The 21,564-nt window shown below is 48.7% G+C and overlaps 4 protein-coding genes across 4 annotated transcripts; 2 read left to right on the top strand and 2 right to left on the bottom strand.

Annotated features, from left to right (window-relative positions):
- Window positions 1-1,210: 1,210 nt before the first annotated feature.
- On the bottom strand, window positions 1,211-2,930 carry PV06_10546 (uncharacterized protein; the record flags this gene model as incomplete). The annotated part of the gene is made up of 3 exons (XM_016412104.1): window positions 2,777-2,930; window positions 2,667-2,711; window positions 1,211-2,615 (listed from the first exon to the last, which is right to left on the bottom strand). Exons 1-3 carry the CDS (start codon window positions 2,863-2,865, stop codon window positions 1,211-1,213), a joined length of 1,539 nt encoding a protein of 512 aa, XP_016257412.1. The 5' UTR covers window positions 2,866-2,930.
- Window positions 2,931-4,482: 1,552 nt separating this feature from the next.
- Window positions 4,483-5,256, top strand: PV06_10545 (uncharacterized protein; the record flags this gene model as incomplete). Its single annotated transcript, XM_016412103.1, has 1 exon — window positions 4,483-5,256. One exon carries the CDS (start codon window positions 4,483-4,485, stop codon window positions 5,254-5,256), a length of 774 nt encoding a protein of 257 aa, XP_016257411.1.
- A 324-nt stretch (window positions 5,257-5,580) lies between these two features.
- Window positions 5,581-7,086, bottom strand: PV06_10544 (uncharacterized protein; the record flags this gene model as incomplete). Its single annotated transcript, XM_016412102.1, has 7 exons — window positions 5,581-5,772; window positions 5,827-6,264; window positions 6,352-6,418; window positions 6,516-6,584; window positions 6,647-6,770; window positions 6,831-6,913; window positions 6,982-7,086. The coding sequence occupies 7 exons, from the start codon at window positions 7,084-7,086 to the stop codon at window positions 5,732-5,734; spliced, it is 927 nt and encodes a 308-aa protein (XP_016257410.1). The 3' UTR covers window positions 5,581-5,731.
- Window positions 7,087-19,381: 12,295 nt separating this feature from the next.
- Window positions 19,382-20,503, top strand: PV06_10543 (uncharacterized protein; the record flags this gene model as incomplete). The annotated part of the gene is made up of 1 exon (XM_016412101.1): window positions 19,382-20,503. The coding sequence occupies one exon, from the start codon at window positions 19,382-19,384 to the stop codon at window positions 20,501-20,503; it is 1,122 nt and encodes a 373-aa protein (XP_016257409.1).
- Between the last annotated feature and the right edge of the window lie 1,061 nt (window positions 20,504-21,564).

The raw sequence follows: 21,564 nt of genomic DNA, 5'->3' as shown, positions 1-21,564 counted from the left end.
TGTGCAACCCCATAAATATGGGTAGAGATGCAACTTTGCTTGCCGGCTTCCTTTTGTGTTGGTCCAGTGTACGTGGTCTTGGCACATGCCTTTATTTTGGTCACGATGCCTAACTCAAAGCCTCACCTAGATGAATACCCATCCCGTGTGGACTATACATTTGAATGGTCTTCTTTCACTTTTCCAGCACATTCAACAAACTCCGGGTCCTCGGTTCAATTTCCGTTTCTTCGGATACAACTTCTTGGAGGTTTTAGGCGTCATGGATCTTCCCGTATTTACAGTCGGCAGGCAGACTCCATCTGCTTGTATTTGGTATAATTGTTGTCGCCATCAAACGGGCATCGAGCCTTACAGTTGTTTGCCGTATTCCTTCCTCGACTTGCTCTCCACGATTGAAGATGCAGGCACCGAAGATCGCCTTTGGAGCTGGTCGTACCAACACACTGACCCGATACAGCAATCTGTGTGGGAGGCGACCCGCCTGGCTTCGATTCTTTATGCCCGGCAAAATCAACTTCGCCTGAACTCTCCAACTGCTGATCCGGCTTCGTTGAGCCTGTCTGTCCATGGTGGAAGTTCTTGCTCGACAGCCAATATTATTCGTCAAATCCTCCGAATCCTGGAACAAGTTCCAAAGCCATGCGAAGATGAAGACGAGGAGGATTCTTGTTGGTGGAATATGGGCCTTTATGTCCTTTTCACAGTCGCTTCAGAGCCCCAATATCTCACTGATGCGGATAAGACATTTATTGATCAGACCTGGATGGATTTCTTTGAGGAGGAAGAAAAACGACTTCTACCCTACTTTGAGCCCCCTTTATTGCTTCTCCACGAGCTCTGGTCTAAAGGCAGTGGAACGACTGTGCGTCAGCTTGCATATTCCAAACGATTGGAATTTTGCCTCTTATAAGTCTTTCCACATATTCATGTATGCCCAAAGCTGTAGCATTGCCATAACAGGAGGGTTGCTATGCTGTACTGAGTTCTATGGCACGACTGCAACACTGTAGACATGGCCATGACAAAAACACGGCTGCGTTCTCAGACCTTGAGTGTTGGTAAGGGCTTCGGTACAAATAGTTGGAAAATCAGCCTCTTCCGAAGGGATTAATCGTCGACAAGTCTGGATTGCTCAGGAGTCTTTGGGGCTCAGTTAACACTACAACTCTGAGCTCTCATTTTGCCTCTCCAGGCTTACAGATAGGTGCTATTGTATAATTTTATTCCAGGCTTGTTCGACCTTGTGTTCTCTGAAAATGAATGCAGACTGGAGTCTTCGAGCGGCGTCCCCCTGGAGAATCTTCACCTTGATCAAACGCTGGTGCTCCGCTGGTAAGGAAGTGATCTCTGATTGAGCTGATGTTTCTAGCGCAAATGCATGGGATGCAACCGTTATCAATTCGTCCCTGTCCCAAAGCCCTTCCATCTTTGGACATTGTCTCATCAGTCGTAGTGCCTCTTTTCGTAAGAAGAAGTGTCGACATTTCAGGCTTGTGAAATACAATGGCGGCAATACTCCCATTCCAAATGCGAATGTGTCTTGAACATTTTGTTTAGTAGTAAGAGCCTCCTTAGCCTTCTCGACGATGATCTGAAAACAGTCCAGGCTCTCGTCAAAGGTCATCTCGAAACCCTCAAAAGGATGTCTCAACCAGATTACTGCAGCAGTATGCCACATGCTTAGCGTTGCGACAGCAGCACGGACCGACACGGCAAGACTCCCACATATGTGATTGAAGTTACTATTCCAAACATCCAGCTGGCTGAGAAGCTCCTCCTGTCTATGCAGATGGTGTTTGTGCATCGCAAGTGGCGCACAGGTTGTAGAGTTCAGGCGCTTAACAAATTCGTGTGCGATGACCAAATGCTGAAAAAGGCAATCACGAGCGTCTTTGAGAGTGTTAACAGTGTAAATTGTTGGGTTTGAGCCAAGGAGAAAAGCCAGATCAGAATAGTCCACTGGGAGACTGTGCCCGAATAGCTTTGCCATCATAGTAAGTCTGTTGTACATTGGGCGAAGACTATCGTAGATAGCTGCGCAGCCAGATACAGCAAAGTTTCGGGCGTGTCGCTCTTGAAAAGTCTTCATAAGACAATGACCACGCGCAAAAAGGGACATGGCCTGCAGTTTTTTTCCTTGCAGAAATTCCAAACACAGAAAGAGGGGACAACATATTACAGCCACAAGCTCCTTGTCAGCGGATTCTGTATGCCAATTTGCCCTGTGAAGTGCTTTTTGATAGTATTTCAGTGAGATATTCCGAGATTGTTGAGGCGTTGTTGTTCTGAAATGTCTGTGGTGTTCTGCGATGTGTGCTGCAATGGCAATCGCCGAATCACGGACCAATGACACCAAGTGGGAGACTTGCAAAAGCGTCGTGATCCAAAAGTCTTCATCTAGAAATCCGCTGAGCTGAAAGACGACACTTGTGCGGAAAAGTTCAAATAATCGACGCTCCTCGTCACTCCCTGGAAAGATGCTGAGTTGACGATCAGGATTCGCAGCTGGTCGGTTCGGCTTGCTAGCTGGATATGCGGACCCCTGTCGCGAGATGCCAAAGATTCTAAATAGATCTTGATATCCGGCACAATGAAGTTTCAGCCTTCTGCATCTGGAAATGGACCCTATTAGCTTCTATGCCGGATGAGTAGACATGTCGTACCTCTTGCACAATGGCCTTTGCTCGTCGCACTTGACCCGATGCTTCCTGCACACTGATGAGCAACTTCCGGAAGATAGTGAAGTTTTAGCCCGATTGTGCTTCCAACTTACCGACACGTCAAGCAGCCAGTCTTCGTTTTCTTTGAACCGAGTCGCCCATTGACTTTCTGTGGCGGTGTTTCTGTGGGGAATGTCCACATGACGGGTGCTCATATTCATCCAATTGGCATCTACGTGTAGCCTGCCGAGGAAGAAGAGGATGAACTGAGTCAGAATTGATCCTTAATTAAGCTATGAGAGCGACAATGAATACTGATGCTGGGCATGTCAGAAGGGATGCGCGTTTTAAGGTGGTTGACTTGTCGGAGGCCTGAAAAACTCAGCCTCGATCAAGTTGAAACGACGGGTTTTAATTGGACCATCGCTCTCGTTTCCTACCGTGGAAATTGCGGCGACGATCAGATTTCACAGTGCGGAGCAAACTCCACGCAATACTCGCTCGGAATAGCCATCGCCGATAAGGCTTTTGTATTGGGGACTATGTTGTATACTAGTCAAGGGCAAATACAAGCCATCTTAATCGATCCTTCATGGCAACCAGGTGCACTGTATAAAAAGCCGATGCACGGGCGAGCTCAGACATCTCTCTCCATGATTCCTTGTACCTCTCAATCTTGTTCTCATACTCCAAGCTGTATTCAATATGCTTTTTCCAACCTCACTCATTCTATTACTAGCTATCCCATCAATCTCACGCTCACAGTCTTTCCAGCCATGTCCTATCCTCAGTCCACGGTTTCCCCGTCCAAGCGGTCTCACAAGTGACAGTATCATCCAATCTGCGCTTAAAAATACCACTGCGGCATTTGACAAACTTGTTTCTACCTCTAACAGTACCTACGGAACTGTTTCCTCTAACACGACTTCATTCTCCATTGGTCTTTTTACTTCGAATGATCCCTTGAACTATTCACATCCATTCTTTTATGAATATCACTATACGGCGCCTCACATGTCCAAACCAATACCTGGGGCATCGAAACTTGATGCAAACAGCATTTTCCGTATTGCCACAATTACAGAAGTCTTTACCGTCTGGGTTTTCCTCATCGAGGCTGGAGAGGCACATTGGGTTTACCTAATCACCAACTACGTATCGGAACTAACAAGGGATAACGAGGAGACCCCTTTTGGACACTTTTCCTAGGAGGATGTAACACTTGGTGATCTGGCTGGACATCTTTCAGGAGTACCTCAAGATTGTGAGTATGAACTATCAACGGAGATTCTTGCCTAACAGCGAATACAGATGGTGTCACCGACCTGAGCGCGCGGAATATTTCACTTCTAAACCCGTTGAGTGCCGCACAGCGGTCTAGATATTTACAGCCAACTTGTACAAGAGCAGGCAAGTAACCTACTGGGATAGACCATGTTTCCGACAATGATTACTGACAGAAGATAGAATTTTTCGAAGACCTACGTGCTCAGTATCCTGTTCATCTCCCTGGTACAACTCCTATCTTATCGAATACGGCTTTCCAACTGCTAGCATATGCGTTGGAAAGTATTAAACAGCAGCCGTACGAAGCTTTGTTGAATCAAGCAGTTCGTCCCATAGGCTTATCCTCTACTGGCCTGTATCGCCCAGCAAATAGCACACATACTGTTATTCCAGGCAAAAATAACAATGGGAGCGACTGGTATGCTGACTTTGGTGACGAATCCCCGTCAGTCTCTCGAAATGAAAAAGAGTGTGTCATTCACTGACAAGCTTATTCCAAAGGTCCTTATCAATGTACTCTACAATTACCGATATGTCAAGAGCCGGAATAGCCATGCTTAATTCCACCTTGGCTTTATCTGCTGTGACACGGCGGTGGCTCAAACCAATTGCACACACTTCGAATTTGGTCAATGATACTGGTCGCCCTTGGATTATCTACAAATCAACTCTGGACCAAAACCCTATCAATCCCGTCATCGATGTCTACACTAGTTATGGCTCATTAGGACTGTATAGCTCATATCTTGGGCTTGTGCCCGATTATAATGTCGGCTTCGTTATTCTCGCAGCAGACGAAGTGGCCGCGGCTGATCTTAATGTTCATGTCGATGTTGTCGCCGATGTGCTCCTACCAGAGCTTGAAAAAGCGGCACTCAGCCAGGCAGAATATGTGTACTCTGGAGAGTACAGATCAAATAACCTGACAGCTTCTCTGATTATCGAAGATCCGCATGACTTGCCGGGCTTGTCCGTGTCCAACATCACAGTGGTATCAACAGACATTCGCGAAGAACTTGCAAGGCTTATGGGGACTTCGCCGTCAGCACTGAGTATCAGACTTTACCCAACAGACTTAACTGAGAAAATCTCGTCTGGAGAGACAAGGATTGCCTTCAGGGCAGTTTTCCAGGATCAAGATGCTCCCATTGATGCCGGAACGCCGACGTGTGTCACATGGCTGAGTGTCGATGCACTGAACTATAATGGCAAACCGCTGGATTTATTTATTTTCAATGTTACCAAGGAAACAACAAGTGTCGAAATCCCGGCACTTAACTTGGAAATGACGAAGAGAGCTAAATAGAGTGGCCTAATTACTATCGCAGGGATTCTCTTTTTACCAACTCGATTGGCACGGGACGGTTTGTCGTTATTTTCACAAAACACTATTGTCAATCCGGTGAGATCGAGAGTGTATAGTGGTGGGAGCTTCTCTGTAGGTAGTAGAAGTAGACATAGTTTAAGAATGGCCATACATGTACTGGTAAAGAGCACAAGCCTACACCTCACTCGATACGTCAGGATTGAGCCTCAGGACCATATCAAATGCATAGACTTTGCTACTCTACATTCCGGGTATGCTGTAGGCTGTCTTTCTTGTAGATCCGCGATTTCAGTAACACGCCAATACCGTTATCCCGCACCATCGCGGTAACTTGACCAGTCACGTTGTAGATAGACGCTAAGTAAGTAGGGAAACCCGGTCAAGTTCACGGAGTGTCAATGTCGAGTGTCCAGTAAGGGAACAAATTACCGATGGTTGGTCGCATCCCGGCTTCTTAAAAAATGGCGACAGCATTCGGGTGGCTTCCTATGCCGCCTGCGAAGGTTGTTTCGTTAGCGCATACTCCTTGTCAGCACGACATATGCATACCAGGAACATTGGCTGGGGCACTAGTGATGAAGAAGGTGTATTGCTTCTTCCTTTTGCAAGTCTCAGCCAGCCTCTCAAGATTCCACATTTCACCAATTGGTACGCCCCAACGTGGAAGTAGATATTGGTGAAGGTTGAACTCTGCTCGCGGCCAAGCTTCGAAGGCTGGAGCATCACCTATTACGGCACTGAAGTAGTTGTCGTGTAGAAAATCGAGCATTTCCTCCGTTTGCTCGACTCCAACAAATGTATGGTCTGGGATCTGAAGTGTCCCCAGCTGCTTCCGTCCCTTCTCATCCAGTCTATCGTAATGATCGACAAACCCAGACCGTATCAGTAGTAAATCACCATACTGGAATTCCACCCCTTGCGCTTTTGCACAAGCTTGAACATCCTTCAACGGGATTCGGTGGGTCGTGATTGGATCATAGCTTTTACCTGCATAGTCCCGTAGTCAATAAGAACGCCGCGACCAGCTGACGAAGTTAGACGTTTTGGCCCTCAGAGGCGTTACAGAGGTTATACCTATTCCATGTTCAGCCCAAGCCTGCATTCCACCGTACTTCGCGTTTGGGACTTCGTCCATGGTGAGCTCCTTGTTTCAGCTTATTCTCTGCCCAAGATGAATACAAAACCTACTCCGTTGTAGAAGATAATGTCGTTGTTGAACTTCAATCCAACCTAAGCACAAGGTCAAAACTTCTACCTATAGCGGCACTGTCGTAGCGTAATAGTCTTACATGACGGAAGCCATCCCACTATCGATTGTAGTCAGTCATTCTTCATCAGTATCACATGACATTGGTCGTAAATCATTCACCTGTGACCCACTCTGGGTATTCATGTTATACAAATCATCATACCCAGAATCGCCGATGGTTTGAATCGTGTGGACAAAACCTTGTCTGCCAAACGATGGCGGGTTAGGATAATCCGCTCGCCAACTGTCAAGCATACTATGTCAATCTTTCTGATGTTTCATGTTCGTTGATTCTTGGACAAACTTGAGATTTATAATCTCCCCGGTTATTATCAACTTTGCTGCTGCTGCAACGCGCTCCTTGGTCAGGAGATTAAGACGCCCAAGCTGATTGGCAGTGAGACCACAATTAAGAGCCATATCGGTACTTCCCAGAGTGTAGGATGACTTCGTACCTCGTCATTAGGGCCCCAGAACCACGCGGCTCCATCCGGAGCCCCCGGGATCGCAGGTAATTCTGAACGTTTTGGCAAAGCCCTGGAGTTAGGATCGAACTTCATCGTGGATGCTGACTTTTCAGCCGCTACGATGAAAATGTTGTGAGCGAGCGACTTGGAGAAGAGTATAGATATCGATTAGCGAAGTACAGCGATATAGTAGTGGGCTGTTCCTGGCGCGCCTTTAACTAACCATGAGATTATCTCCGCTTTTTCGACCCCTCTTCGGTAACGACTGGCTTCACCTCGGCATTACTTCCCCAATTTGCGGACAACAAAGGAGCATCTGTTTCTTCAAATTTTTAGGATCACGGTAGAGGTATGACGGATACCGGGTAGGATGCTTCAATGTACGACAAGGATACTTCGGCCCTATTTAGGGTCCATGATACCTTCGTGATAGTCACATCGACTTTTGCGAACCCGTACTATCGTGTGGTCAATGCTCCTTAGTCTCTCCCCAAGTGAGATCTTCGGTGGAATGATGCCTTGCTCGCTCTTCGTGACTCGACCCGGCTCGTATTGGCGTCCATGGACGGCACAGTCGAGATCTGGTAAGAAAGCAGTGGCCCTGCCAGGGCAAGACCGTCTGCATAATGAGCCTAGCACCGTTATTTGGGGCGAAAAAATGGTATCTCTCTACAAAACAGTCTCTCACCTGCCAATATTGGAGGCGGTGATAAGGCTACGAGCGAGCCTTCCCAGGATAGGGTCCGCAAATGGGGACAGAATAGACGAGACAGTGACCCTCGCCAATGTAAGTATTTGCCCCTTCTGCATCTCTTTGATCGAGGTTGTAACCTTGGACGTGGCCTGATGCTTTCATACTATTCTATCCTTGCAGGCATACAATATACAACGGAATTCGGAGGTCTATTCACTGCCAAATGAATTCCACCCTGAACTTTGGCTGCCTGCCGGAGGTCGACGTTTGTAAAGAGCTTTACACGGATGTTGATCTTAGCGCGGCCACATCCTGGTCGGGAAAGGGGCCACGAACATGTTTTGGCAAGTCTATTGCCCTCAGAGATCTTAAGCTTCGCGTGACTGTTATTGAAAAGCGGCTATTCGTAAGTCTAAGGAGCGAGACAACCAAGAAAAGTATGGAGACGAAAGACCATCTCGTCCTTACGGCAACAAGAAGTTCTCAAACTTCGAAAGTCTAAAGCAAAGATTCGAATTTCCCGAAGCAAGAGGAAAATTGCCCTGACATCTTCAAGAATTCAGTAAGGGGAATCGGGATGCGATCTGAACAGCAAATTTGTTTAATTGGTTCCGGTGAACCGTCTTTCTGCGAGCATATGCAGACGCCGTGATCTAGGCTGTCTATCGTCGGGACGAATCAGATAATCAAACACGCTGGGCCGATGCTGAAATCCCATTCTACGAACCGCTCTTAGACCACTAAAACATCACCGCCAGTAATATACCTACCTGCTCTCTTGCTACCAAGCTGAACTGCTGGGCCTGCGATATCTTCGAAATCGGCCATCGACCCGGTCCCACTGGGCACTGGCTAGCCCAGATATGTCTCCCATAGTCTTGAGGGTTAATGCTGACATGGAATGAGTATGGAAGGTGAAGCGACACTGGGTAAGATAACGGACAACCATCACTTTCGCTAGACTTTCCCTTCATTGGTGACCAACAGATCTACGTATTCACACGCTTTGAAGATGTCATTTGTAATCCGGACAAGCGACAATTCCGAACGTAGGCTGGCTAAAGTTGACCTGATTACATCTACATGCATAGGAGCATTCTCGCGGGCGTATGCGCCGAAATTCAGTTGCGACCATCGTCATTGGGGCCTTTCTACACATCGCCGCATGACCTGCCACTTTCAGGGGGCCTAGCGTGGGTGCACTAGATGCACGCTTGCAAAGCCATCTCCGGTAACATATTTGCAGGTTGGTAATGGGAAGTACTGCCAATGTGTTTCTAAGCCTGTCCAGAAACTGTCGGAGCATAGGCAGATTCGCTCTTCAGACTCATAAGGCCGAAATTGCCGCATGGCCGCTGCTAAATATTCAGGATCATTTGCCAAATCGAATGACCTTAATTGAGACCACTATCGGCTGAAGTCTCAGCAGATCGTCAATGTCATCAGCTTGCTTCGGGTCAAACCGCAGAGCTTCCAATGGAGATTGGAAGACACTGAGGCGGAGACGGAGGCGGAGGCGGAGGCAAAGTTGGTCATCAATCTCCGCCTTTTCAACTCCAGAGTTCGGAACATCTCTGCTTCCGCCGGAGTGACAACGGAGCATAAATAAAGTGAACGCCACCAGGATTTCCGAAAAGTCCTGAACGACATTCTGCATTTGTGGGCAAACATCACCTGACGATTTACCATCTGTGGCAACCTCTTGTACCGAGCAAAAAACATACGGTGGATCCCAGTATACTTGAAAACACATCAACAGACTGTGTGAGCAGCAATGGCACCAGGGCTTCTCGATAATACAGAGGCTTCTACGACGCTAATTGACTGGGCTGTTGTGGGTAAACAGAAATTCCCGGACAATGCGGACAGTGAGGAACACGCCCGGTCGTTGGATTTGGAGGATCCTCTTCGCGAGTTTCGCGGAAAATTCATCATTCCTTCCAAGGCGGCTTTAAAGAGAAAATCTCTTGGCAAGTCTGGTAAGTCCACTGTGTACTTTAGTTGCAGGGAAAGCGAGGAGTGAGATTCGACTGAAAGGAGCACTAGACAGAAAGCTTTTGAATTTGCTGACACATACATCTCCTGCACAGTCGAACATGATGAAGATGGAATCTACTTCTGCGGCAACTCACTTGGCCTTCAGCCCAAGGCTGTAGCCGGGTACATTCAGGCACAGCTCGATACTTGGGCGTCTATCGCCGTGGGAGGACATTTTACTCAGCTCGAAGAATCACCTCTCAAGCCGTGGCAGTCACTGGCGGATTTTGCTGCGGAACGGACGTCTCGGCTGGTGGGTGCGCTGCCCAGCGAGGTGGCGATTGCCAACACCCTCACTGTTAACATACACTTGCTGATGGCGTCCTTCTACCGGCCAACGACGAAGCGCAACAAGATTCTTCTGGAGTGGAAAGCATTCCCTAGTGATCACGTGAGTCGACGTCCTGTAGTGAGGGAGCTTGGCTATTGGAGTGAAGTGGTCGATCATTCACATCTTTTTTGTTGTTCGTTGTCAGCTGACACTCCATGATAAATAGTACGCGATTGAATCACAGATTTTATGGCACGGCTATGACCCTAAAGAGTCCATGATTCTCGTCGAACCGGACGAGGATCACATCATTTCCTCCCGAAAAATATTGTCGACGATAGATAAGTACGCCGATGAGATTGCGCTGGTGCTGCTTCCGGGCGTTCAGTACTACAGCGGTCAGTTCTTGGACATCCCCACAATCACAGGCCATGCCCACGCCAAGGGTCTGATGATTGGGTGGGACCTGGCTCATGCTGCTGGGAATGTGCCAATGAAGCTGCACGAATGGGGCGTCGACTTTGCGGCCTGGTGTACGTACAAGTACATGAATGCTGGGCCCGGATCCATTGCCGGCTTATTCGTGCACGAGAAGCATGGCAAGGTCGAGTATCCCCAGGGTCAGGATCGTCCGGTCTTTCGACCTCGACTTACGGGGTGGTATAGCGGCGATAAGTCGTCACGATTTGACATGGACAATAGTAAGTGCTCTGCCTTGAGGAGGTCGAAAAGGCGGTAACTTATAAAACCTCCAGATTTCCAACCAATCCCGGGAGCAGGAGGTTTCCAAATATCGAATCCTTCGGCCATCGACTTGACCTCGGTGTGCGCATCACTGTCGGTCTTTGACCAGACTTCGATCGAGGAGCTACGGGAGAAGTCGTTGAAATTGACGGCATACCTTCAGTATCTTTTGTTAAATGGTGACGCAGAGCCACCCTTCCGGATAATCACACCGCTTGACCCCGCTCAGCGCGGAGCTCAGCTGAGCTTGTTGTTAAAACCGGGCTTGCTGGAATATGTAGGAGCCGCGTTGCACGATGCGGGAGTTGTTGTCGATCAAAGAAAGCCCGATGTTATCAGAGTTGCACCTGTGCCGTTGTATAACTCGTTTCACGATGTATGGGTGTTTGCGCAGGTCTTGAAAAAAGCTGTGGAGAGGAAATGATGAAGAAACAAAGGCCCGGAGAGCCCATGGTAAGGGGAGGAATTCAGGGCCAGGAAAATACACAAAGTCATGCATCGTGCAAGAACCCGGGATCTTTGCCATCCTTGGAGCACGATTGTCTAAATGACAATAAGTCCTGCATTCTTGTCTGATACTATGTGAAATGTCAATAGGGTTCGAAGTCTGACAGAGCTTCAAGTCTATCTCACCTGCGTTATGCATACACTCCATATGAATGCCAGGGCCTTGGTACGCCGTCCCGGCTACATTGAGCTTCTTCGAGCATCCGTGGCCTTGAAAGTATGATATTACGGTATATATAGTCTGCGTAAGAAGATGACGATGGGAAACCTCTTTACTCGTTGAGGGGGTCTGCATTGTCTCCACTATAATTGCTCTCCTTCACATGCTTCATATACTCTTTAGGGTGTACTTGTGAGGGACTAAGTTAAGTTCTTATGACTGCGAGCGGACGTTAGGCTACTTATAGCTCGTGGCTCTTCCATGTTTATTCCTCGTCGTGTCCAAATGTTGTTGGGTGGTTGATTCTTAGCGGGTATCAACTTCGTCCAATTCCGCCAGTATTCGCCGCTTGACCTGGGGAGCTGCCCAGCTCATCTCCACAGCGTTGCGTGAGAGCTGTACCATGGAGGCTTTAGACAGCCCGCAATAGGTTTGAACCTTCTGCATATTGCCGTCGATCCAGACGTCGTCTGAGCGATGTTTGTAAGTATGTCGATGACGGAGCTGGAAGGGGTTGTGCTCACGCATGTACGCGGGGTCGTCGCTATTAATACAGACTGTAACTCCGGCGTCGAGTAATATCTGTATCTTGCGAAACAGGACTGCGGTCTCTTGCCGTCGGTGGTAGGCATGTGGACACAACGTCAGACCGATGCCGCGGTCTCTCAAGCCCTGCATGAGTTCGGGGCGTTCGACTGCGTTCAGGCCATGGTCAATCCGCTCGGCGCCCTGACCACCGCATACCTGGAAGACAGCCTCATGGACATGGTCCACTGCATCCTTTTGGTCAACATCGCAGTGCATGGTGACGTGCAGGCAGTCTTCCCGAGCTCTGGCGAAGGCTCGCTCGAACAGGATCGGGGGCCTCTCAAACTCGTTAGCTGCCAGCCCTACGGCATGGAACAGGCCCTTGCCTCCAGGGCAGCAAGCCCACGGCCGCGCGGCCTCGTATGCAGCAAGACCTTCGTGAACTGGCCGGTCTCGTAAAAAGCAAAAGATCCAGTTGCTCTCTACCTCAAAATCATGGACGCCGTCGTGCTTTGCTCGTAGGTATCCGTCCAGGACAACCTCGGCGGGGATGCCGCGCTCTGTGTGTGCCTGGATATCGAAGAAGGGTTCTACATAACGTACATGCATCTCCCTGCATCGCCGCAGGTACGCCATCGCGAGCTCGTAGAAGTCCTCTTCGGTCTGCAGAACCTGGCACCCAGCGAAATAGGCCTCAAGAAACGTGGGCCTGCCATCGTCACCATTCACCTCTTTCCGGTGGTTATAGGTAACTTGGTAGGAATCGACGAGCTCCTCGTATGTGGCGTACGGGAGTAAGACGTTGTTACGTTGGGCCAGCTTCCAGCGGAGTGCTGGCGTTAATGTGCCCTCGATATGGATGTGAAGTTCGACCTTTGGGAGCGCCTTCACAAAGTGCGAAATCTCTAGTCCGTTCATGGTGCGCTCGTCCGTCGCCAACTTTGTGCACCAAAGAGGTGTTTTTGAAGTTTAGCCTAGGAAGGGTGTGCTTTTGGTTCAAGCCCCAGTCTCTCTCCGTTATCGCCTCATGTCGGCCACCGCCGAAGAGGACAAGGTATGAGTGGACGTAGCTTGTGGAGCGCATAGTTCAATAGGACCCCTCTCCAAGCTCTACCAACGGACATCTCCAGGAGCCCAGCCTTCATGCTCAACTGGAAAATTTCACCATGCCGAACATAGCAAATAGATTAGCCATGCCCAAAACTTTTAACAAGAATTATAGATGGCTCTTACTTGCAAACTTGAAGCTCCACTGATTGATAGTCTCTTGTAGGCCCGTAAACATACACTGGGGAAGGTCGATAGTCAAGTGCAACGAGCTATTTACCTGTCTGCTAACAACTCTAGGGATTTTGCGTTATGGCTCTCCGTCTTATCTGACTACGGCAAAGTCTCGCTTTACGCAGAATATCGACGAATTTACGAGATGATATCAATTATCGAGACCGCCGACAAACCAAGAGCTTGTAGGGCGATTGTGTAATGCCGTTACAGTCTATCTGCGGTTGGGGCATGTTGAATATCCTATTAACAGCTTATCGCTGATCTCCGGTCATGTTACAGGCGAGCAAGGTTTGAGTACGATACTGACGGTGCAAATCCATTTGCAAGGCATCGGAGAATAGCAAACCGGGCTGGAGCTGCTGATAAGCTCGCACAAGCCTTCGTGCCGATCACACCCCCCGCGATTGCTACGTCGCATTTGACGGAAATGGGCGCCCTAAGGATGACTTTTAATAACATCCCATGGGTACCTTTCTATCTGGCACACCATTCAGCACTGCGCTTGAACAGCATGGAACTTTCCGAGACCGACGTTGGTGCTCAAGCAGGTCCTGCCCTCGAGGTACTCGAACACGATGCTAGCGGCAAGTCCTTGGCCAAGCGTGTTCTCCGGAAGATTGATTGGCGGCTAATGCCCCTAATGTTCGTGACATACAATCTCAATTTCATGGACAAAACCATTCTATCGAGTGCTTCGGTATTTGGCCTGCGAGAAGATACCGTCAGTCATACCATCACCGGGTGCCTTGAATACGCTAACGCCCGCGCAGCACCTCGTCGGACAGGAGTATTCCTGGGTCAGTTCGGTTTTCTATTTTGGGTACTTCTTTTGGGAATACCCCACGACTCTGCTCATCACTCGATTACCGGTCGCAAAGTACATGGCGGCAAACACCGCTTTCTGGGGCATTGTGGTTGCTCTTACGGCGGCGTGTACCAACTACGGCGGCCTGATCACGGTCCGCTTCTTCCTAGGCGTCGCCGAGGCCACTATCACCCCGGCCTTTATGTTTATAACTTCTACCTGGTACACCAGTAAGTCAAGCTTATTGTTGGTATCTGCACTGCCTAAGCAGCTCTAGGAGACGAGATACCTATCCGAACGGGAATTTGGTTTGCTGGGAACTCGGTCGGCGGAGTGCTGGCAAGCTTCATCGCTTACGGTGTGGGCCATATTGAAGACCCCTTGTCTCCCTGGATGTGGATGTTCATCATTTTGGGTATCCTGAATTTCCTCTGGGCATTCGCTTTGCTATTGTTGCTCCCTGATAGTATTGAAAAGGCCAAGTTCCTCAGCACGGAGGAGCGAAAACACGCTGCCGATCGGGTTATCATCGCCGGCACAGGCCGGACTGCCAACACGAAGTGGAAGCTTGATCAGGTCGTCGAGTGTGTCTTGGATCCCAAATCTTGGCTCATCTTCGCCATGTCACTTTTGACGCAGATCCCTAACGGAGGCACTCAGAATTTTGGCAACCTGGTCATCAAGTCTTTCGGCTTCACTTCTTTACAGTCGACACTGTTAGTCATTCCCGCGTCGGTCATTTCGGCTGGTACCATCTCCGCAACGGGTTGGTTAGCTGGCCGGTATCGAAAAATGAATTGTATCCTTATCGTCTGCGTCGTTCTACCAGCAGTGATCGGTAGCTCGCTGATCTACGTCCGCCCCAGGACATCTTCGGGCGTGCAGCTTTTTGGATATTTCCTCCTTTCCACCGGGCCCGCTGGCATTCCCCTCCTCTTGTCACTTGTAGGAGCCAACTACAAGGGCGTCACCAAAAAGATGACTATGACAGCCATGTTGTTCATCGCATACTGTGCTGGGAACATCGCTGGGCCGCAGTTCTTCCGGACCTCGGAAGCCCCGCAATATGGCACTGCATTCAAAGCCATCCTGGTCTGCTACTCTCTCGTCGTTGGGCTGGCAGTGGTGCTTAGAGCCTATCTGCAATATATGAACCACCGTCGGGAGAGGACCGAAGGTGTTAAGGGCAGTGCTGGCGCCAATGGAGTGGTGGCTGGCGACAAGTTGGCCGATCTCCCAGACGACAAGCATCTGGCCACGCGCACAACCGGTATTCAACTGCGTCCAGAGGACTACGATGACGTCACCGATTTAAAGACTTTTGGGTTCCGGTATCGTTTATAGACCTACGAGACAGCGTATAGAGCAGCACGGAGCAAGTGACTACAGCAGGGATACTGCGTGATAGTGCTATAGACTGGACTATATGCATATGTGACAGCCAGATAACGAGGTCCCCGCTAGCAGATTCATGCGACGTCATCCATGAAGAGCTCTTTGAGTTTGTATCGCTGGGAGATACGTGTTGTAAAAGATAACAGAATGATCGGAGACATCACAAAGGGCTTTGCTGATCGTGAAGGTGTTTAAAAAGTTACTTGCATGGTCGATTAGTTAACTCGACGACTCGACCGATGTCCTTGTCCCGTGCGCATCGTATCCCCAGTCAGGATATGTGCTCTTAAGAGCTACGATCTCAACTCTCTGTAGGCCACGATTGAGATTTCAATGATGACAATACTGAGCAGATACAGGAATTTGAAAGAAATTTTAGACCGGCTATCAACATTTTTGTATGTATTTGTGCTTCGCAACAGCTTTCAGTCCGTCAACGAATCATAGAGGTATGGGACTTGCAAAGACCTGTACTCCCTCTCACGAGGCTCTCTTTGAGCTTGACTGTCTTGGCTGTCACGAGTCAGTCTCTGTACGCGGTTACTATGGCTGGTTTCTTTGTGGTATGTGATCCCGGTTGTACTGGCACTTGTGTTGGTGGCAGCGTGGAGCCTTTGGATTGCGCCCACATTGTTCGTGCCGTCTTGAAGTTTGCCGGGTTGAATGGTGTGGTGCCTAGGCCCATAGAGCTCTTGGCGGCCGTGACGTCTCTCTGAATGGTCTGGATGTCTTTCGCCGCGTCTCAGATTTGGTGAAGCACCTCACCTACGGAACGGCTGCTGCAGCACCTTACAGATGAGCGCCAGCGTAGATTCGAGGTAGGCCTGGACTACGAGCCAAGATATCTAAGATAATTAGTTCTGCATCTATCTGCAGACTGTAGCTGGTTACATGCTGCTCCGAGGTATGTAGCATGCTCATTAATGTATTATGCGGGGCCATTATTTACCTGCGACTATCTAAGCATCATTACCACGAAAACGCATGTTTTGGACGTGATAATGGCCTTAGATAGCCTAGGTTTAGAAGGAACATTTCAATTACGCGTTTCAAAAATTAGATCTGAACTAGGTGTGATGTTTGCAGGAACGTATCCGTTAGACTTTGAAGCTGCTGCGGACCTGTCTGATATCTTAACATCACAACTCATTATCCACAGCAAGAAATTCTAGCTCTGAGCACGGTCGACTTTGGGCTCAACGATATCCCTGGCACTTGATCCCGGGATGGTCGAACGTTCGTCGCCATTCGGCGCGTCCTTTTGAATGAGTTTTGGCTCGGACAGGCCATACATGGTGATGAATGCCATACCCAAAACTGCGCTGATACAAGAGAATACTAGTGCCACGATACCTCTGGCCGTAAAGCCAGAGGGAAGGCTGGGCTTCTGCCTGTTCTGACCGGACAAGTCTAGGAAATCCTTGGTGTTTGCGGCGGCATTGCCTTCAACTGGCACTCCGGCAGCCCGGCAGATGTCATATTGCTGCTGTGGGATCTTGTGGGTCTCCTGAATGTCTTCGGGGGCTTCAATCATGACCAACGCTAGCCCCTGCTCCAAATGCCAGTCGATATGGCAGTGAAACATCCAGACGCCGGGGTTGTCAGCAACGAAGCGTATCACATAGTGCCCTTTTGGGGGTACGACAGATACATCCCGGCGGGAGGGAACAGGTGGGAATGCGGCGTGATCGGATGAGTTGTACGGGACGTAATCTTGACCCTTGTACTTGAAGAAATCCGCTCCATAAGGAGGGTCGCGATGGATGACTTGGAAGTTATGCCCGTGGAGATGAAACGGATGCGCACCGTTGTCATTATTGTTTAGGACAATTTGGACGACTTCATTCCGTTTGAGAACTATGGGGTGGGTGTATTCGCCGTAGATCATCTCATTGGTAGCTAGCTTTCCCGCACTCATGACAGTGTAAAGAGTCGGGACTTTGGGAAATGTGAATGAGACGTTATCGAAGAACGCATAGCCAAAACCGTTATTGAGAAGACCCATAACCACAGTTAACGTGATCTCGTGGTCTGGTTCTGGGAGAAGCTTAATGCCGTCGTACGGGATCAATGTAAGGTCGTCATAAGGGGTAAGCTCTTTAGAAGTGTCGACCTTCATAATAGCCTGAGGATGGTCTGCAGAAGCGTTGTATTCAAGCCAATTACTCGAGTTAAGTTGTAAATCGTTAGGTATGGAATCCAGTAGCTGTGAATCGACGACAGTCACAATAGGATAGTTTTTGTCGGTTGAGTTCTTTGTGGTGAGGAGAACTGTATATCTCTGAGCAGCAGAGATGTATAATAGATCGGCCTCGGTGGGCTCAGTATAGACGCCATCAATCTCAACAATGGTGAAATTATGGTCTTCAATATAGATATATTGTCCCACAAAGGCCCCAACATTAAGAAAGTGCACTAGGTATGTCGTGCTAGGCTTAACTGACAGACTAACATTCTGAGTATCGTTGAATAGAAATGAGTTCGGCACTGGCTCTGCACCAGTTGGGTTATACAGAGACAGAAATCGGATATCTTCGACTAGGTCGTGATACCAATCGGTTAGGGTAATGATAAACTCCTCTTGATATTGAGAACTAAAATACGCATCTCTGTCATGAACGATCAAAGCTTGCCGGTAGCCATCAGGATAACAAAAGTCGGTGTGGCAATGGTACCAGTATGTACCATTTTGATTGATGGTGAAGTCGTAGGTAAAACTATACCCTGGTGGGATTGGGCACTGCGTAATCATTGAAGGGCCGTCCATATAGCTGGAATTCGTCTGAAACATTCCATGGAAGTGTAGACTCGTATTTTTATCGCCTAGCCCATTGTACATGTTAACGACCAGTCGGTCACCTTTATCCACCTCGATAACAGGTAGAGGCCATTGTCCATTGATGCCAATGACTCTGCGTTCTGCTAGACCGTCGGGATTCACATTCACCCAGGAGACGTTAAAGTCGTAGGTGACGGTTTTGGCAGTGGCATACTCGCAGAGTAGTAGGAAAATTAGAGCGAAAAAGGGCGTGTGCGGAGATCTCGCCATGATCATAAATTGTTTGAGCACCATGGGATATTGTGCTAAACTAACTGAGGGAGCATTACTTTTCGAAGGTCGTTAATTGATATTGGGTTGAGAGCCGGAGATGCGAAATCTAACAGGAATGAGAAGATGTTTTCTAGGTTTCGAGACCGAGCTTGACCATGCAAAGTAGGAACTCAACGGACAAGGTTTGGGAAGCCCGATGCCGGCGAGCATTTGCCCGCACTGATCCCCTTCGATTAAGAGCTCTTGAACGGCGGTGGTTATGATAATAGCGTTCTTCTCTTCAGCAGCCGGGCACATGGCAGTCTGGACGCGGCTGTTGCTCCTTAGAGGCCACTCCGCTTGCATTTGGACCAATCACATCTGGAAATTATGTGGACTAATATGATTGATTAGCGAGGGGTGAAGTATATAGTGTACTAGGAGCCTTGGACATCAGATCATTGATGCCAAGATAGTGGTTACGTAGTTCTCCCTAATCAGGATGGGCTGTAAACTTGGTCGTTATATCAACCCGACCGCCTTTTTGGCGCTTCACTGTCCTGAGCTCTGAGAAGTCAAGATTTTAGCCGATCGAGGTCCCACGAGTGCCACTTTGTTTTCCTCTTTCGCGTTATCAGATGATCTACTGAATCACCTAAAGAAAGATCCGCTAACCGACATCGCAATGGCAATATCTAACTTCTCTTCCTCTCGACATTCGGCCTTTCTTTCTACTCCATAAGCCTTACCCCCTTGGCTTCGGAGCTTGTCGGGAAGCTTTTATTTGACCAAGATTTATCCTTCCTCTGGTTTCGAATTGTTTTTTATAGTCTAGTATCCTAGGCCTATACAGAGTCCCTTCAGTCCGACCTTACTTGTATTCCCTCCCCTACTCCTTCGCCTTTGTTCCCTCATCCAAACCATCACTCACCATGACGAACGTCTTCGGGGTCCAAGTATTCTTTATTGTCTTCCGAGAGTGTCTTGAAGCTGTCATAATCATCTCGGTGCTTCTATCATTTCTGAAGCAATGCCTGGGCCAACCCGGCCAAGACCCTCTCATACATAAACGCCTAAAACGTCAGGTTTGGGCAGGTTCTCTAGGCGGCATTCTTATCGCTCTCATCATTGGCGGTGCTTTTATCGGTGTCTTCTATGGCCTAGGCCGTAACTTATGGGCCAAATCCGAGGACCTCTGGGAGGGAATTTTCTATCTAATTGCCAGTATCATTATCACTATTATGGGCCTAACCATTTTACGAATCAACAAGACAAAAGAGAAGTGGAAGGTAAAGATTGCTCAAGCTCTACTCTCTAGGAATCATCAGCACAATACAGCGTCTAGGTTAGGACAATGGACTCGACGATACACCATGTTTATTCTACCCTTTATCACTACACTTCGAGAGGGTCTGGAAGCTGTGGTGTTTGTCGGCGGGGTCTCCCTAGGTCTCCCAGCAACGGCGTTTCCAATCCCAGTAATTACCGGTGTCCTCGCTGGTTGCCTCGTGGGCTACCTTCTCTATAAGGGCGGTAATTCTATGACGATTCAATACTTCCTTATCGTCTCAACTTGCATCCTATACCTACTCGCCGCCGGGATGTTCTCCAAATCAATTTGGAGCCTCCAGTTCTATAAGTTTTCCCAGAAAGTAGGAGGCGACGTTGCAGAGTCCGGAGACGGGCCCGGATCTTATAACATCGAACAAACGGTGTGGCATGTCAACTGCTGTAATCCCGAACGGGACCGCGGCTGGGACGTGTTCAATGCTATCCTGGGCTGGCAGAATACGGGCACGTATGGCTCTGTGATCTCGTACAATATCTATTGGCTATTTATCATCTTCGCCATTTGTTATATGCTGTACGAGGAACGCACCGGGGCCTTGCCACTGCAGAGGCCGCTCTGGAGATTCTTGTCGAAGGTTCCCGGTCTCAAAAACTATGCTGAGCACAAGCTGGATGCGCCAAAGGAGGACGTGTCAAAGATTATTGCCCAGGCGCAGAAGGAAACATTTGGCAGAGATCCCATGGGGCCTTTGGCTGCGAACTGATTTGGGAAGGGAATAGGGAACGATGATCATTCGTTACTTACATAGTGGTGTACCAGGAATGGTCGCCAGCCGAGTCGCCAAGAGCAATCTCTATCTCAATTGCCAATAGAAACATGCCCAAATTTCATGACCGGCTTCGGCTTGGGGTGACTCGTCTGTCAGTATGGATTTAATAGAAACAAAAGATTGCAATTACCCGAATTCTCTTCACTTTCATTCAGCCTGGCCCTCTGAGGACGCAACGAGATTAAACAGCAATTCAAAATTCCAGCCCCAGCAAAAGCATATTCCGACATCGCTAGACAGGAGGGCGAAAAAGTTTTCCGCAATAGCTAAGCTGAATGGTGTCTCGACAACAGCCCTCAATCTCTCTCAGAATGCGTTGGCGCACTAAAATCCCGCTCTGAGGCTTGTCGGACGGTGCTCCTAAGTGTGACTTACCGAACCTCATGGCGGCGAAGAGGTAGCAAGACCATATGCCAAGCCTTCGCGTTGACTCTTGTTCGCCTGGGCATGATGGCAAGCAAGAGTTGAAGCTTCGGAGGCCAGCGCTTACTCTCTCGCAATAAGCTTAGTCCGATGAAATTTTCACCGCCGAAACCGGATTGACAACAAATTTTCAAAAACGAGTCGGCATTGTTACGTTTCCTTTGCCACGAAAATAGGGATCTTGTGCAACGTTAAGGCTAGACGTCCACACGGGGAGTGGAGATTTGGCAACAGTTACGGAGTATATTATCTGATAAGATTAAATAATTTTGACGGCTTTGTGCCCAGCCGCTAATTATTAAGGACCCATGACAGGCTAACATTACCCGATTTGGCCCAGGCTCTCCTTTCATGGAATCTGTAGGGTTGGCTTCAAACTAAAGACTCGATATTACCCTCAGGTGAGCAGTTAATGACGACAGCAAAATCACATATGATTGCACGATTCTTACAGGTGTTTGGATCTAGAGATAGCTCCAAGGATCAATGTTGATCAGTCACGGACATGGATTGTGGTCCGAGGGTCGGTGGTGTTTTGGGCTGCGTCGGCACAGCCGCCGTTACCAGTCTTA

The sequence above is a fragment of the Exophiala oligosperma genome (genome assembly GCF_000835515.1).
Source record: "Exophiala oligosperma strain CBS 72588 unplaced genomic scaffold supercont1.14, whole genome shotgun sequence".
Taxonomy (NCBI): domain Eukaryota; kingdom Fungi; phylum Ascomycota; class Eurotiomycetes; order Chaetothyriales; family Herpotrichiellaceae; genus Exophiala; species Exophiala oligosperma.
The sequence above is the reverse complement of the archived record's forward strand: the minus strand, read 5'-3'. Positions and strand labels throughout refer to the sequence as shown.